Source organism: Melitaea cinxia, chromosome 8 (genome assembly GCF_905220565.1).
Source record: "Melitaea cinxia chromosome 8, ilMelCinx1.1, whole genome shotgun sequence".
NCBI classification, from domain to species: domain Eukaryota; kingdom Metazoa; phylum Arthropoda; class Insecta; order Lepidoptera; family Nymphalidae; genus Melitaea; species Melitaea cinxia.
Window position 1 is genome coordinate 7722706 of NC_059401.1, and position 18892 is coordinate 7741597.

The window sequence follows — 18892 nt, forward strand, 5'->3', positions numbered from 1 at the left end:
AATGAAAGGGCTTTATTTAACTTGCAATGTGTGTATGTATGTATGTTTGTTCGGGTGAAATACAGCAACTCAATTTTGAAGCAGATATCTTCAACCAATTGAGCTGAAACTTTTTATACAACTTATTAACGTTTTTAACCGACTTCAAAAAAGGAGGAGGTTACTCAATTCGACCGTATACATATTTTTCATTATTTTTTTATATCGGGGATAACTTCGTCGGTTATGAACTTGTTATGATTTCGATACTTTATGATTATAGCGTTATGATTTTGATAATTCTTTTTTTCTTGGAAAGGAGATATCCCAAGTGTGGTACGATGATAAGGAAACCAGGATCTGATGATCCCAGAGAAATCGAGGGAAACCCTTGAAAATCCGCATAGCTTTTTACTGGGTGTACCGATTTTGATGATTTTTAATTTAATCGAAAGCCTTATCATGTGGTCACAATTAAATTTTATCGAAATCTGATTACAACTTTTGGAGTAATCTTTGATAATGCGTATTTACTTGACTGTTTCTTCGTCTACCTACGTTGTATTACTAGTCGATGTAACTGAAGTCGGTTTTTTTCCGTTTGCCAGCAAACACAATTATTAGAGCTAAGAATAATTAAAAATAGTATTGGTCGGTTATGCAGAAGTACGTTGCCAGAGTTGCTCATATATTAAGATAAAGGAAAATTTATGCAAGGGCTAGGAATTTCTTTTCAGGTTGAACGGGATCAATAACACCTACAGAAACTCCCAATTGAAGGAACGCAGTTAGGAGTCAAACGTCCTATATAGAGAACGTACAATTTATTAACAAAAACTTTCTAGTATTGCGTTATACGAAAGAGTAAAATTATAAATCAAACACTGACTGAACGACTCACCTCGGGCCGGTCATGATCCAGGCGTCGTACGTCTGGTCCGGGAAGCCACCGTTCTCGATGAGACCATCACCATCCCTGTCCCAAGCCACGGCGCGACGTAACAACGCGACGCACTGCGGGTACATATCCGCCAGGTAGCGACGAGCGTCCCACACTGCCACTGAGTCCCGATGACAGGGCGCCTCGGAGGCAGAGTCTCGCTTCGAGGGCGGGTCCGATCGGTACAGCAGCTCTAAGATCCCGGCCACGCCCCGTGTAGGTGAAGTGGGGGGTGTAGGCGGGGGCTCGTATGGAGGGGGCAAAGCCGGTTCGCCCTCTTGCGTACAGCGCGCGTATAGATCCTCATTACTGTCGCGCACGTCATCGATGAAGGCCAACGAGAGACAGCGCTCGTTGCCGAAGGGCGCGCTATGAGCCCGCAGCAAGCGGTGGTCGCGCATCACTTGCAGGATGAACTTGAGGTTAAGGTCGCGCCACTCGGACACGTCGTGCACGTTGTACGCGTTAATCTGAGTGAACGGCACGCACTCTGTAACGCGAGAGCGATTTTTACTTGACACTTTTTTATTAAGTCCCTTTTTAGTCCCGGAGTGGACTTACTGCGATTTGGCTATTTAGGCGTTCAAGCCAACATTATACTTTTTGATATTGTTGAAATATTATAGATATAGTTTTATTAATACACCATAAAATAGATATTATTTTTTTTATTTTATTTTAACACCTTTATCATCGTATTTTAAAACTAAGATGTCACATAATTATACTCGTTAGATTCTAACGAGAGCTAACGATTGTAACTTGAACGAACGCCGTAGCTACTCCCGAGTCCAAAGTTATCGATCGCGATCATATCGAGCCAGCCTATAACATCTCCCTACTAGGCATAGGCCTCTTTCTCCATTTTAGAGAGGGATTGGAGCTTAATTCACCAAGTTTCTCCACAGTGGGTTGGCTGACAACTAAATGTAAATCTCGATTCGCATCAAATTACCTTGAAATTACAGCGCTTTACCTTTTACCGCGCGCCATGTGTCATATCTTTACTTAAGGTAATACATTTTGTTTTTTTAGCTATCCAGCGGTGTAGCTGAACTTTGAATGAAGATAATAAATATGTAGCTGCAACACTAAATCGTATCCACCGATTTTGTTATCATTAGTTTTTTTTAATGCCTCCATATGAAAGCAATTTCAAAGACATATTCACGTCAAAATGTTCATAGTGACCGTGAAAATTTAAAAAGATTATTGCTTATGCATACACATGTTGCTAAGATTACTTAAAAGGAATACGTAAAAAAAAAATCCAATTGAATAAAAAAGGTTACAATATTCCCTCTCCCTTTTCACCTCTAAGCAGTCTAATTTTATTGAGTTGTTTAGCACTAGTACTAACCGGGATCTCCCAGGTCGTGCGGAATGGAATCCTTGATTTTGAATTTGCAAGTTTTCCCGTTATACAAAGTTTGCCTTACTTTCGTCGTTTCCGTCGTTATTGAGTCACGGAACATGTACTGTAGGACTACCTACAAGACAAAAATGTAACATTTCTTCTTATTTAAGCTTTTTTTATATAACCAATCTATATTCATATACAATCGCTTACTTGTAAATTAGGCCATAGTTGTGCGAGTGCAAAAGATGCATAAAAATGAACATCATAGGAATTGTACATTCTGTATTCGTGGCCTTCTAAGTACCCGAACACACCAAATTCATGCCTGAAAATTACTAACACAAATTAAGAAAAAATATCCACAAATCTAACACTTAAAAATGTTATTTTGAATATGTAACAAAAGGTCACCTCACCGAGGATCATTCTCGTGATACTCGTCGGGGACGTCAAACCATATAGTTCCACCATCAGCAATGAAGTAAAGCTCATTCATTAAGGCACTTTTTAACCAATCTGGAATATAGCTGAAACGAAAGAGTTTCTATATTTTTATCTAATATTAAAATAATGCGACACATAATTACGGTAATAATTTAAACATTTTATAAATTACCTATTATTTAATATAGGGTCTTGCCACTCTGCAAGTTGTTTTTCCCAGTTTTTATAATTTCTAAGCGCGTATGCAGCAATGCCCGCACCAGCAATACCATCACTACCGAAATACTTTGTATAATATCTGAAAAAAGAAAAAAAGACAACATATAGACAACCTAAGAGAGTTCTTTTTTCAATTAATGTAAGGTAAAAATATACCTTTTATGTATTTTAGAGTCTTGTCTGTATTTAATGACAGGCATATCCCAAACAAGGCAAAACTCGGTTAAACCGTGCGCTCCTGCGTCTAAAGATATTGTGCTTGACAATCCTATGGAGTCATCTGTAAATAAATGTTGTAAAAAATTTGGTGTAATGCTCTTTAATTCAATATTTCGTTTAGTTTCCTGGTAATTAATAAAAAAAAAAAAAAAAAAAATATGTAATTAGCGTGTTAGGAATTACTTTTTAACTTTTTAACCGACTTCAAAAAAGGAGGAGGTTCTCAATTCGGCTGAATTTTTTTATGAATATTAGCTTAGAACTTTTTACTGAGTCCGATTTCGATCATTTTTTTTTTTAATCGAAGGGTGGTGCTTATCTTGTGGTCCATTTGAATTTGATTACCAGCACTACCAGAGAACTACTTTTTGAGTAATTTTGATAACGCGTATTTACTTGACTATTTTTTCGTCTACCTACGTTGCAGCACTTGTCGATGTAATTGAAGTCAGTAATTTTTCGTTTGCAAGCAAACACAATTAATTATTTTAGTGTTAATGTTTCTGTCATTTACTGACATACTCTGATTTCTAATTTTATTTTAAATTTAGCATTTATATGTTGGATATAAGCCCAACTACAACTATGTGACTTACTTTTGTACACCTTTTTTGTCTTTTCTTTACCATCCTTTTTAGCCTTGTTCGGCGGAGCCGTTGTCTGACTTGGATCAGGTTGTAACTTTCCGTGTTTCTTGATACATTCCCATACGTAACCACACGTTTTTGAAGAGTTCCATAAACAGTAACCTTCGTGTATTGTTTCGTTTTCCTCCTTCTTTTTAGCTATTGTAAAAGTGCAAGGCTGATCAACTATAATCTGTTCCAATGTTACGCCGCATGTGTGTTCTTCTGAATATCTCTCCAGTTCCAGTTTACCTAAAAATATATGAATGTTCTATTTGTTGATTGTCTTTATACGCAATTTATTATCGCCAAGTGTCTTAGGTAGTATCATATTTTTAATATCAACTCTGAAATGCTATCTTTTGGAATTTATGCAAAACCATCTGTACACAGAACCCTCAATAAAGTATTGTCAAATAAATATTAAGATGCATAAAAAAGATTTTCGAAACTTTATTTGACGGATCAATAATGTAACGTTTGTGGCAGTAATTCTTAGAAAAGAATTAAAATAATTTAGAGATGTAATTTCTGATTCGTAAGATTAGATTTTGTGTTACCCACAGATTAGGAAATTCTAAACAATTTTTTAATATCATCTCCTGTCTAAGAATTCATTGTAATGTGAAAGTTTGAATAGTTACGAGTGCTGTCAGGACTCACTATAGACGGCGCCACGGTCGCTTAGACCGAATATAAAAATCATCATATAAAAAATTTCGATCTAGCGAGTGCATCGTTCCATAGCTTAATTGGCTAAAGCACCGCCACGGTAAGTCGGAAATGCAGGTTCGATCCCCGCTGGAACGGTCGATTTTTGATATGATATTAAAAAAATGTAATTTCTGATTTCTGATCTAACATAAAATAAATTCAAATAAGATAAGAGCTGCAGCTCGGACAGCCTCCATAGTGTTTTCATATAATTGCTATATTACTAGATTATAACTGGTGTGATATAGAGTGTAGCTGTCAGCCAACCAGGTAATTATAAAACAGATACAGGATCAAATCTTCTATAGTTACTAATTTCGATAAAAAATAATCAATAATCACATCCTTATCAATAATCCCAACTGAAATACCAAACCTCTGCAACATTATACAAAGTCTTAATCGATCGATAAAATATGATTAGTACATTACATAGTTTCACAATTGTTAATTTGTTATCGTACCTTACATTGAAAAAAATTCAATGCCACAGTAAATAACTTAATTAAAATTTTAACACGTGCCTACTGCCAATTAGATATTTTTGGTTTTCATGGAATTGCTCAAAATTAGTGTGGGTATGCGAAGGTTTACGTCACTCGATAATTCTGAAAAAGCTTATTGTACACTCATTTGATGATGTGCCAATTACGCAAATGTACTTTTTGGTACATTTATCTGTATAAAATATATTTAAAAAAGAATTGAATGAGACATCTGTTTACAACATTTATATCCAAACAGAATGAATGTTATGAGTCCAAGTCACGTTTGTAAATTCACTAGTTTAGACTTGAGAGATAGATAAGTCTTAACACAATTTATTTATTTATTTACTTATTCTTTATTGGACACCTAAATATAAAGATATACAGAATTACATAGTACTATATGGGGATCGTCTACGATGCATTTCATTCAAGTTAGGTATATTTACTGTATAAAATTGTCAATGCAGTAATGGTGTAACGTTCAAACAGATTTGCTTTTACTTATAATTTTGTAAAAACGATCATTCCATATTCCCACTTCGAAGTAGAGTCATCGTTTTTTGGGATAAAATTGTTAGAATTCAAATATCAATAGTTAGTTTTAAATAGTTTCGGTTTTTTTTGCGATCTTCTGTCTGTCGCAAACGTAATTACAGTACAAATAGAAAATTTATGTAAAAAGACGATCAAATGGAGGCGCTAAAAGAGCGATTTCTTCCAACCAATGATGTAATTAAACGTGAATGGATGATCGAATTCGGAATACAAAAAGAACAAAAAAATAAAGTTATCTAAATACCGTAAGAATTAACGACGCTCTTCATCAAGCTCGAGGATGTTGAGCTAAGTACCCATTATTGTCTAGCTCACGAAAGACCATCCTCAATTTTTGAAGTAAGACTTATCTTTACACACGCTTGACTTGGGGAGTAAGCTGGTGAATGCGTGACGAGAGCGTTGCAAATAGTGTAATCGGGCGAGGCGAACGGAGCAAAAGAGAGAGGTTCGAGAACACATTTTCTTTCCCCCTTTCTCTCATAGCCAGTTACGGTTTCGTGTATCTAAGCCATAGTACAGCCATATCGCTAGAGAAGTTTTACTTCAGTCGTGTGGTCTAAAGCACACTCGTTTTTTTTTTGGGTACCGTGTAATGCGCCATCTTTGGCCGCTTTTTGCACATAATCGGCCATAACTTCGAAATAATGTGAGACAAGGACTAATTTTTTAGATAAGCAAACCAAGTGCAACCTTATCTCTTAGTTTTAAGCTCGAACACAGCAAATTTTATAATTTTTCATGGCCAAAACAGAATTTTTATAGGTGACCAAAATTACCTCTACATTCTGCCAACATTAGCCACTGCTTATAACTCTTGAACTATCGCCTCTACAGTCGCATAATTAAGAACTATAATAGGAAACTGGCCAAAGATGACGGTTAACAGACATTAATCACAAAAAGTTACGAATTTACCTGTACAGCGCACTGGCCAATGTTACCCAATAATTTTTTCTGATTTTCATACAAATAATTTTTAGATTTAGGGTTGTCAAAATAAATTGACTTAGGTTAGGTACGTATGACCAAAATTTAAATCAAATAGGTGCCCTTTGACAGAAAAAAAAATGTTTTATATCAATCAACTTTAATTATCTTAGTTTCAACAACTTTATATAGCACTTACGATTATTACAATTTTAGAATGAAATATGACTCTCTCAGCTGTTAAGAGGTCTTCTTCAAGCACAGTAACACCACAACGTCATTTAAATCTTTGTCACAGTTTGTTACAGAATACACATATTTAATTCTGTCGTGAGTAGCGGCCTACGAATTGCAACTTTTATCTTAATTCAAGAGAAAAATTTTTAAATATCGCTATGGCGTTAGTGTGCTTGTGGAAATCCTCTTAATAACAATATTATATAGATTATCTAATTAGATTCAATAAATAACAGTCTCTAAAGAGGTAACGAGAAACTTAATAATATCACCTTTTTTAATAACTAATCAAGCTTCTTGCTTTTCATGGCTTCAAGACCATGGGCCAAATTAAAATATTACTAGTTGTCAGACTTTATCAGTAAACGTGTAACATGTAACAGTGTTCAATATTGTATTCATAGGTAATAGGTACCTAATTTTTTGGTATAGTAAATTTAAAAAATATTAGGAACTTAGGTATCTAAGCAATGTAAAAAACGGCAGTTAGGTACTTTAACATTAGTCTCATAACACACGTTATTACGTTAATTAACACAAGTATTCAACTAAAAGTAAATAACGTCTTCCTCAGACATCAAAATATATTCTTCAGGACTTTCGTTAATTTGTAACATTTCAATGATTTTAACGATAGAATCTTCAGGTACGGTAATATCCCGATCTTGACGTTTTGGTTTTATAAATTTTATGTGACCCTTTCTTCTGACACATTTGTAGAATATTATAGTAAAAGTTTTTGTGTCAAAATCAATATTTTCTATTATTCCTACGTAATATTTCCATATGTGTGACATATAGTATCTAACCAATACTTTATCTCCAATATCAAACTGTTCCTTTATGTTTAAATTTTTATAACTTCCATTAAAATATTTTCTTCTTTCATCGTTTTCAATTATCTGTAACCTTTCTTCTCTCTTAGTAGTCTTATTTTGTATTTCAGTCTTTTGTTTATCCATGTCATCCTGTAAAATATTTTCTTTAGTTTTTATCTTCTGTTTTTCATCGTCTGCGATTTTCTTTAACCCTCTCTCTTTATCAGTCTTCTTTTTTACTTTTCTATCTCTTGTATCCCCATAACACTGTAATTCTTTTTTTCCATGTTCATTCGTTATAATATTAAATTCTTTCTTTTTGATTTTGGTCTCTTTCTGTAACTGCGTAACTTCTTCGTCGATCTTAGGCAACTCTTTTTTTTCATCATTAATCACTTTTTGCAGTTCTATCTCATCCATGTATTCAGAAAAGGTATTAGCGAGAGAGTAATTACATTCTATTTGTAATTCTTTTTCAACTTCATAAGGGTCGTTACCGTACTGTGCATATTTATGTCCACTATTCTTCGAAATGTCTTCAATTTTAAAATCTGCGTCTTTCGAAAAATCAGGTGATTTTGGTGTGTCTGATTCAAAGTTAGTAATATCACTGAGGACGTCAATAATATCGGAATCACTGTGTGTACTGATCAAGTCTTCTTCGGTAGTAGTAGAGCTATTTAGAAACTTTTTAAATCTTTTAGCAGGTTTGATATTTTCCTTTCTAATGGGTTTTTTCAATAGGCGTTTAGGCTTTTTATTTGTAGTGATGGATATGAGAGGCTCTCTGCTATTTTGAGAAAATTCTGAAATGTTCATATAGTCCTCGTTGTCGTCACTACTTAATGAGCCATGAACGTTAATATTAACATCAATGTGATTTAAAGTTTTTGCCTCATCAACATTAAAAGTTTCAGCGGCAGTTTTTTTTAACGGAAAATTTGTGGTGCTTTTTGAATTACATACATTCGAAAAAATGTCGAAATTTTTATCAATTTCGTTTAAAATTATAGGTTTGTTTTTAGAAATTAATGCAGTGTTTTTTTTTGAAAGGTTAATATCAGACAGAACGACCACCTTCTTTGGCCTGTCTTGATCTCTGTTCGCAATCACTGATAACTCAGCTTCATGAACAACGTCAGTATTTTCTGTTATTTCCATAAGACCTGTTTTCTCATTTAAAATATATTCTTTCTCATAATTGACATTTTCGTTGAAATTATCGAACTGGTCACGTGTGTCACGTTTTTGTTTTGTTACTCTCGTTTTATTGTTGGAAGGTTTGACACGATCTCGCACACTAGATTTCGAAGGATGGAGGCCATTTGAATTAGGAGCCTGCATAAAATCACTGACTGTAACTGATTTCCCTGGTTCTGTTATAATTTTTTTGTTTCTTCTTATATTCATTGGATTTGGCTGTCTGATCCGTTTCAGATACTCAAGTAATGCGTTATCGATGCCACACGATGACAGATCTTCTTGATACTCTGGTAAACGTTTTAGTACTTCCCTTGGGTTGAATGGGCAGATCCCAGTAGCCTTAAATCCGCTTTTGATATTTTTATATTGATTTAACTGGATTTTTTCGACTAGAGATTTTAATAATTTTGGAAAATGGTTTTTATTTAAACTATTTTGGTTAGGGTTTTCCATTTTGTACTGAAGTAATATTGATCGCCACATCTTTTTAAGTGGTGCAAAAAAAGCTACATCGAGAGGTTGAGTTATGTGTGTGGAGTTCGATGGAATAAAAACAAATTGTATGTTGTGACGCTCGCACAATTCGATGACACTCACATTTAAATGGCTTGATAAATTGTCACATACTATGACTTTTTTACCAGGTGAAGAGGTTGCCCAATTCAAAACAATTGTTTTGAAGTAATCTTCAAACACAGTGGAGTCAAACCAGCCAGATCTAGTGCGGTTGAACCTTGTATCGCGAGGTCCACCCTGTACCCACTCAGAATATAAATTCTCTGCCTTGTACACGACATAAATAGGTAGGGACACTCCGTCTGCTGTTACAGAGAACATTAATGAGATCGCTCCTTTTGTAGAATTGAGAACTCTTTCAGGATATTTAACTCCTCTTCTGAATAAACACTTTGAAGATCCTGGATCATCTGTTAAATTTGTTTCGTCAAAATTAAGTATATTTGACGGAGGGACATCTTGTAAAGTCTGCTCTAAATTTCGGAAATATTCCATAAAATCTTCAAGACCTTTCTCAGCCCTGTGTTTTTTTATATTCTGGGTACTGCGAACAGTCAACTCGGAAGAATGTCGCGACAAAAAATTATCAAGCCATGCTTTTCCAGGAGGCTTACCGTTAAAAGTTTCCTCTCGGCCATTTTTTTTCAGGTAATCGAATACCACGAGGCGAAGATCTAATTTTGTAAGAGGACAACCGAATTCTCCAGCAGCAATCAAAACTTTTATGACTTTAGCTTCTTCGTTGGCAGAAAGTCGCGTAGGACATCCGACAGACTTTGCATGACAGTTATTAACTTTATTAATAATCGTTTGTTTCGGAATTGCAAACTGTCGCTCCGCTTCTCTAGCAGACAACTGTTTTTTCTTGACTAGGTCGATAGCTAATTCAAGCATTTCAGTTGAATAATTCTTGTATTGCCGAGCGCCAAGACGCCTCCGACTTTTTCTTACTTTTTTTCTTGATTTCGATTTAGGTGTATTCATTCTGTAATAATATAATATAATCAAATTTCAAAGTGGACTGGCGACGTAGAAGTATTGAATCGATTTTAAGGACGAATACAGATATACATATGTAAGTGCCAACACACTTGCCACGCCTTGTAAAGGGTTATGTCTAAGTATTTGCTTCATGACTGTTAAATAAGTATCTATTTACAGATTTTTTTTTAATATTTAATTTTATTAAATAACTACGTTTTACGTGCAAGAATTTGAAAAATCAGGTCAGTAGTTACAGAGATTATCCCACCATACAAACAAAAAACACTTTTTACACAATTGTAGCTTGATGTTTTTAACAAATAATTATTTTATATTATAAATAATCATCAATAACAAACAAAAAATGATGAAATAACCTAATTGATTATTTCATCAGCCTATCTCAGTCCACTGCTGGACATAGGCCTCCACAAGTCCACACCAAAAACGGAGTGAACTCATGTGTTTTGCCCATAGTCACCACGCTGGGCAGGCAGGTTGGTGACCGCAGGGCTGGCTTTGTAGCACCGAAGACGCTGCTGCCCGCCTTCGGCCTGTGTATTTCAGAGCAAGCAGTTGGATGGTTATCCCGCCATCGGTCGGCTTTTTAAGTTCCAAGATGGTAGTGGAACTGTGTTATCCCTTAGTCGCCTCTTACGACACACACGGGAAAAGAGGGGGTGGCTATATTCTTTATTGCCATAACCATACAGCTGATAATTGATTATTTCCAGATTTCTAATTGCATAATAATTACTATTTATATCTAAATTATTTTTCGTTAAAAAAAGGTGGCCGGGAATGACATAAGCTCTGAACTGGTGGGGAGGGGGACTCTAGAAGATAGCAACGGATAAATTTGACGTAAAGAATAATATACCTATAAACGTTTTAGTAGACAGCCCTAACACATGTTTGTAGGTGGCCAATGTTGACATCTTGTGTTCACAGCAAGTGATTGTAACATTGGCCGCTTGAATTTCTCAGTTCAAATGACTCGATATGATTTGAAATGAGCACCAAATTATTACCTTGAATTCATACAAAAACATATAAAAAAACTCCTCACCTGTACAGTTTTTGACGCTTGCTAGAACCAGAATACTCGACGAACAATTTGGTACCACGCGAATAGATAATACTTTGATGGCTGTTGACAGCTAACTGAATAAAGCTAGGAGGGGAAATTTCAATCAATATTGCTAGAAATATATTCTTTTTTCCCTAATAGATTAAAAAATGTTGCTATCTCAGATAATTTTGTTGCTACAATTATTTTTGCTTAATTTTGGTAACTGGCCAATGTTAGGCTTGAAATACAATGTTGGCGGATTATACTGTACCCAACATCATCTAAATTTATTTGCTGAAGTAGGACACAGCAGAATACATCCTGCTGAAAATCCAAAGCTGCCCGTCTAGAGGAACAATCAATATTACAGACGATATAGTGTGGTGTTCATGTGGTGGGTAAAGTGGCCAAAGCTACTGAACATGGTCGGACGTAGAGTCGCCAACGTGCTTGTGATGTTTCTGGTATTGCAGACTACGGTAACCATTTAAATTAATAAAGCTTCTTATATAAACAAAATGTAACGAGAGTCAAGGTTGTGAAAATGACGAATAATTATGCATAAACAAAAACAAAAATCCTGATTTCACATTTTCAGTAGCACGGAAGCCCCGTATTGTTTATACTGTAGTCGTGTCCCTTTGTCCCTACTTTCATACGATATGGGAGAGACTCATATTCATATCAAAACGCACAATCAATTGTTAAAGCATTGCCAAGTTTTAAATCGTTAGCAATTAGAGCTGCTAAAATAACTTGCGATGCAGTTCAGCCCTGCACAAGGTTTTGATGTCCAAGCTTCTTAGTAGAACAAAAATCACAATTTACAAAACCATTATTCGTCCAATCCCGATGTACGGTTGTGAGGCTTGGACACTTACGCTCAGAGAGGAGAATAGGCATCTGTGTCTAAGGCAAACATTATTGGAGCTACCAAATCCCATCGGTTGCGTTGGCTCGGACATTTCAAAGTTAAGAGAGCGTATCTGGATCGACCAAATGGACGTAGACCGGTGGGTCGCCTCAGATACCGCTGGAGGGACGTGGTTGAAGCAGAATTGGGTGAGATCCAAGCTAATAATTGGCGGGAAATCGCGCGAGATCATGGAAGGAGATCAGGAGAAATCTTGTTTCGGAGGCCAAGGCCCACTTTGGGCCACTGAGCCAGATTAGTCTTAGTCGTAGTTGTAGTCGTAGTCGTAATAGTAGTAGTAAAAAAAGAGAAGCAAAAAAAAAAAAGATAAATATTACAATCAAGCGTTACAATTTATTTTTATTTTATTTTTTTAGTTATACACAAAAATAAGGCAAAATGTTGTTCTGATTCAATTCATTGCCGAAAATATGTATAATCGATACTACACTAAGAATTTAAGACCGAGTTGATCGTTGATTGATTGATCGAGTTAATCTGACGATCTAAATGTACAAAATATTTTTTTTTTTGTAAGTATTCTATTTCACTGGCAAACACACAATGGTAAACATAAACTTAGGTTCGCGTGTCTTTTAAGGCGGTCATCTAGTTAAACAATAATAGAAATTCAGTATGTTATAACACTTACCTACTGTTTTTCTTCTATTTAATTCTGCTAAAACTTCTGTCCATGTGAATGTAATGCTAACATGTCTGTGCTCATTGCTAACGTTTTGTGCTGAAAACACAAACACAGCACACGGCAAACTGCTATCCTACAAATAACAAATACCTACTTATTGAACAATTTTCTTTGACACAAAACCTTAAGAGCCATTTCACAAAAATCGGTAACAATCCGCGAAATTGTAATATTTTGACTTCGTTAATCTCAGTGTAGGATGCAATAATGTAATTTATATTCTTGAAATATAGTAGAGCAACATTTTGATTGACACAGAATTTTGATTTATATTATGTGTATAAAATTATTAACCTTTTCATCAGCCTCCTCCCTGGGTAAACGGTCGCAATGTATACTTTGAAGTCCTAGTTTTCAATAACCTCTACGTTGAAACCATTTTAAAAAAATACGTAATATGTGGAATACAATTTTGTTGAATAATAGAACAGAGTTTTATTCCATTTATATCTGTAGTAATCGATAAAAAAAATTTTAAGTTACGAATATTTTCCAAATAAGTATAATTTTAAAAGCGATATTTTTCTTAGAAAACTAAGATATTTTAACGAACTATCTTCATCAAAGTAAACTTACATCATTAAGGAAAACAAAAAAAAAAGTTAAAAGATGTAATCATTTTTACTACATTTTATATTAAATAATAAAAAGATAGTATATATTACCACGCATCAAGCCCAGTAAATCAGTCGAGCGCTAGCGCTCTTAGAGGTAAGGTCCACGCCAAATTCTGCGCAGCCGTCTCTTTCGCTCACACGCGCCAAGCGCCTGTTGTTATAGCGGATAAACCGCATTTGATACTTTCAAGTAAAACAATAACTACTCTAGTATCTACTCGTAACTTGTATTCAGTTTTCTTTCATAATTTGTTTCATTGACTATTAGGTTGAATACTGTTATTATTCTGTTATTGTTTTGACATATCTAATAATATTTTTTGTACTTGTTTGTTGTGTGTGTGTTGTTTGTATTTGTTAATGTAGCCAGGTTCTTGTAGTATTTACTTGGCACCAACTTCAAAATTATAAAATATTTATTTAATCATTTCTGATTAACTAAATCTAAATACGAATTACTTTGTACTAAGTAAATTTATTTTTCACTTTTTAGTTTCCTTTTTGAAGTCGGTTTTTTTTTTGTTAAAAATAATTTTTTTTTTACAATTTTTAGTGATGGGTAGACCTAACAAGGATGCTTTTTCTCTTATGTCGGGGGTTCGGCAACATACACAATACACAAGCACAAACACCCAGATCATGACAAACATCTATATGGCCAATACAAATGTCTGTCGTGCGCGGGGATTAAACCCACTAACGCCAGCACAATAGCCGGTGCTGTGACCGCTGCGCTAACGCGTCGACATACTATGAGTAAAGTTCGCTATCAGGTGTACGTAATAACAACCGGGACTGACAGCCTAGCGTGTTCTCCGAGGCTAGGTTGGGAGAACCACAAGGATTAACAACTAGACCGAAAATAAATATTTGTATAAACATAAATATCCACTCCGAGCGGGAATAGAACCCGCGACCGTCGGTGTCTAGGCGCCGCCGACACGGCACATGCAACATTATATCAAAGCGGTCGTCAAACAGCAAAAGGTAACTGCTGTAAATTGTTGAGAAATTCCCTCGAGTGTTTATGGGCTCCATCATCAAATCTGGTCCTGCGACACAGATGATCACACAGCAGGTAATTGCTATAAAACGTTGAAAAGTTCCCTCGACTATCTTTCGTCTCCATCATCAAACTTTAATGGCACTTGTAACTCATATAGGTGCAAAGTTCTCATAAATAGAAACGAATTAAGTTTAAACAGCAGGTAATTGCTATAAGTCGTTGAAGAGTACCCTCGACTATCTTTCGTCTCCATCATCAGACTGAAATGGCACTTATAACTCATATATATGCAAAGTTCTCATCAATAGAAACGAATTAAGTTCAAACAGCAGGTAATTGCTATAAATCGTTAAAGAGTTCCCTCGACTAACTTTTGTCTCCATCATCAGACTGTAATGGCACTTATAACTCATAAAGGTGCAAAGTTCTCATCAATAGAAACGAATTAAGTTCAAAAAGAAGGTAATTGCTATAAATTGTTGAAGAGTTCCTTCGACTATCTTCCTTCTCCATCATCAGATCGACTCCAGACCTTTATTAAATAGTAGTGCTTTATAGTACTTAATGAAAACATGATTAAATTTTCTAGTCACCCTTACGATTTTTGAAAGTTTCCCTCGATTTCTCTGGGATCCCATCATCAGATCCCGGTTTCCTTATCATGGTACCAAACTATGAATATCTCCTTTCCAACAAAAAAAGAATTATCAAAATCGGTTCATAAACGAAGAAGTTATCTCTGAACATACATAAAAATATATATATATATACGGTCGAATTGAGTAACCTCCTCTTTTTTTTTGAAGTCGGTTAAAAAATATAAATTAAATAAACATATTACGAAAATGACTGTAAAATAATATAATGATAATTTCTGTAAACAAATGTATAATTTAATTTTCTTTTCTCACATTATCAATACAAATAGGCATTTCAATCTGTTTGTCTTGTTATTTGTTAATTAATATGTTTGTCGGTGTCGATGTCATAAAATGGTATTTTATTAATATCGTAAATATTAGATTCATTCGCAAACTGAAAAAACTAAATCAATTTAAAAAAAATGTTTCATAAAAATTGTTTTTTTATTTTTATTTTAAATTTATTGACTGTTGTTATATAACATACTTGAAATTTTTAACAAATTAATTATGTAAAAAACATTTTATACCATAGTTATTAATTTTTATTATACATTAGAAAATGATCAAGATGATCTTTTGGTTGTCACACTATACTTTCAACACAAAGATCGCGCGGCTCGTACGACTCGCGCGATCCGACCAAATTTACCTAAACTTGCAGAGCGTAAAATTGTGAAATGGCTCTTAAAATATTTCAATAATCGAAATTTATTTATAAGTACACGCACTGTTAATTGACAAATGTTAAGAATTAATATAAGGAATATTATTTTAATACATACCTTATAATTATGAGGTATCACAGGCGATATTTGTCGACAAACTAATTTAATACCATATTTGGTAAGATCATATGTGGTCCATGCTCTTGGGTATAAAGCTGTATATTCACAATCCGATCCATTAATGTTCCATTCCCACGATGGGAGTACTTTCTTGGGTTTACTGAATTAGATAAATAAAAGAAAAAGTTATAAAAATTGCATCCGAAACACTGCACTATATCTTTACTTACAACGAAACGAAAGTTCTTTATAAACAAGAAAGTTGACACTTCGATTTATAATGTAATAAGTTTCAAAACAGTTAAGTTAAACTAAAAATATAACTGAGTAAATTGTCTAAAACCCAAACTCCAATCAGTTGTTTACAAAACGTTAAAACACACGAGTATTGTGTGAGTCACCCATCCATTTACTCTACTTCTTTAGACATGGAGTACCTTGAAGATCTCATTGAGCCTCTGTACTGACTGTAACCTTGACATGTAGGCAACTAGCTAACCTGGCGAACTTCGTACCACCTTATTTTTTTTTTAATATAATAATTATAGATATACAGGCTGTCCTGTAAGTCGACGTCAAGCCGGAATCGGGTTAGGTCTAGTCCTTATAGTTACCAGAAAAATATAAAAAAAGTCTGCTATGTATTTTAGCGATTATATTAAGATAACAGATAAATCAACAAGTTGAAGAAATGCGAAAGTTTAAAATTTAGCTATAAGCACAAATCTGTTTACACTTTTTATATAAAGAATAGAATTACTTTACTCAAGTAAATAGTCATTTTACAAATTAAAATTTTATTACTTTTAATTAATTAATTATAGTCAAACTAGCTGAGCCAGCAAACGTTGTTTTGCCAATGCACTATCTACTATAAGTGTGCGGGGATTTATTTATAATCTAACGCATTGTAGAAAATGAAAGTATGCATGTATGTATTTATGTAATATGAAAAATTAAAATAATACGTATAAACAGTCACTGCTAAGATCGATACACAAATAAAACCAAAAAAATGGCCGAAAAGGGTATAGTGTCAGACAGGAGACTGGCTTCATTCTCATCCCTACTCCGTGATGTTTGTTGGATGAGAGGTCACAACGGTAGACATCTGGCAGGGATAAACTGATCAATTGATAGTTATCGACCGGCTAAGGCAGGAGATCAAATTGAATTGAGAAAAAAATCAAAATTAAAGGAAATTACTAAAAAAAAAAAAATTGCGATGAAAAATAGAGGTTGATCGTAGAGGTGGAAAATTAAGCATAATATATAATTTTATTAGCTTAAGCTGTAAGCTATCCTAAAAAAAAAAAGAAAAAATATAGCACATAAAACATAACAGCCAAATTGAAAATCTGCTTTTTATTATTTCAGTTAAAATAATAAAAGTGAATCAACGATATCATCTCAACTCCGCCATCTAATTGTTAAGAATACAATTTTACTTACACTACAATGTTTAATTTTACATTATAAAAAAGCTAAAGCTCTAAAATATACAATAGAAAGATAGACAATAGATGTATAAACCCCTGTTAATAAGGTGTAAATTCAAATTGAATTTTTTATTTTTCTTATTATTAATTACATATACAAAAAATGAGTTTCTAACCTTATTATCATACCATTTACATTATTATGTTACGTCTTAATTAAAACACAGTCATGTTTACATATTATATACTCACTTATAAGTAGACAAAACTGATTGAAATATGGTTTCTTTTTTGGCATTCCTTATATTCACAATAAATTGACATTCTGGTACAGTGACATATTCATAAATGCCAGGGCTCAGTTGAAAACGGCAAAACTCCCCTTTAAATCCCCTGCCGATTGTCCCACCCCCTATTCCTCCAATTGGGCAACCTATGATTTGGCAAATATATTTAATAAAACTATTTATAATCAAATTGTTATAATTCTAATTTATATAATAGTGATAACAATGTTATATTTTTTATGGTATAATACTTACCATACATTCTCTGAGCAGAAATCATGTGAAGATAATCCATTATTGGTTTCCTTTTTTGCATTTTCCGAGCTAAATAATATTTTATGTACCTAAAATTGTTTGAAATAAAATATCAGTCATTTTAAAGTATCATAAAGGGTTAAGAAGTCAATCAAATAAATTTAAATTAAATTACCTTGTTGTTAAAGGCATCATTGCAAAGATTTGTTTAGGCCTCGGTATTATAAGTTGTTTACTTTTTAGAGGAAACTCGTGGTTTAATGCCAATTTAAGGCCATATTTCGGAGGTTCATCAAATTCCGAATGTTCAAGCGATTGTTTTTCCATGATTGTAACTTAATAAAAATGAAATTTATGTGATCCGGCGATTTTTCGTTACTTAAAATGAAAGAGATATTGTTAAATGACATACATTTGAAAAATTAGTTTGTATTATATTGCAGAACAATTCTTGAAGGTTAGAAAATATAGAATTTTAAGAATTTACCAGTTTAGAATTTAATGCATTAATAAATGGTACCGTGGTCTTATTAACAAAAATAGCCGAAACGAAATTGAATGACCGCACTGAACTAAAATTATGCAGGAAATTCAAATTGTCAAATCGAAATAAAATTATCACTAAAATTAGTATTCGGATCATGAATAAATCTGATAGCGAAAAAATCATTTAAAACGCGACTCAGTGACCATTACAGGTTACTTACAAAGAGTACGACTACGTATGATTACTGCTGGTTACCAAAGCTGGTTACTGAACCTATACTGAACCGATGAACCGATCTCCGATCAGGGCTGCCAGGTGCACAAAAAGTGTGATCGTACGTCTACTACAAAAAAAATCGTATGCCAAGGAAATTTTGAAATAAAAAGATCGTACAGCCCTTTAAGACTAAGTACTAATTTTTTTAATATCAATTATCAAAATTCTTA

The 18892-nt window shown here is 33.9% G+C and overlaps 1 protein-coding gene and 1 long non-coding RNA gene across 2 annotated transcripts in view; both read right to left on the bottom strand.

Moving 5' to 3' along the window:
* Positions 1-18688, bottom strand: part of LOC123655693 (non-lysosomal glucosylceramidase) — a 31349-nt gene extending 12661 nt beyond the window's left edge. The window contains exons 1-13 of the mRNA XM_045591449.1: positions 18447-18688; positions 18135-18337; positions 17960-18048; positions 17670-17850; positions 15976-16138; positions 12873-12999; positions 3740-4039; positions 3099-3222; positions 2896-3021; positions 2696-2806; positions 2490-2604; positions 2280-2409; positions 881-1409 (exon numbers count right to left, since the gene is read on the bottom strand). Of these exons, the coding sequence (XP_045447405.1) occupies positions 881-1409; positions 2280-2409; positions 2490-2604; positions 2696-2806; positions 2896-3021; positions 3099-3222; positions 3740-4039; positions 12873-12999; positions 15976-16138; positions 17670-17850; positions 17960-18048; positions 18135-18286 (2147 nt within the window). The 5' untranslated portion in view covers positions 18287-18337; positions 18447-18688. The remainder of the gene's footprint in view (positions 1-880; positions 1410-2279; positions 2410-2489; positions 2605-2695; positions 2807-2895; positions 3022-3098; positions 3223-3739; positions 4040-12872; positions 13000-15975; positions 16139-17669; positions 17851-17959; positions 18049-18134; positions 18338-18446) is intronic.
* LOC123655694 lies at positions 17329-17513 on the bottom strand. The gene is made up of 2 exons (XR_006743449.1): positions 17433-17513; positions 17329-17401 (listed from the first exon to the last, which is right to left on the bottom strand). It is a non-coding gene; the product is annotated as an uncharacterized LOC123655694 (long non-coding RNA).
* Positions 18689-18892: the final 204 nt, after the last annotated feature.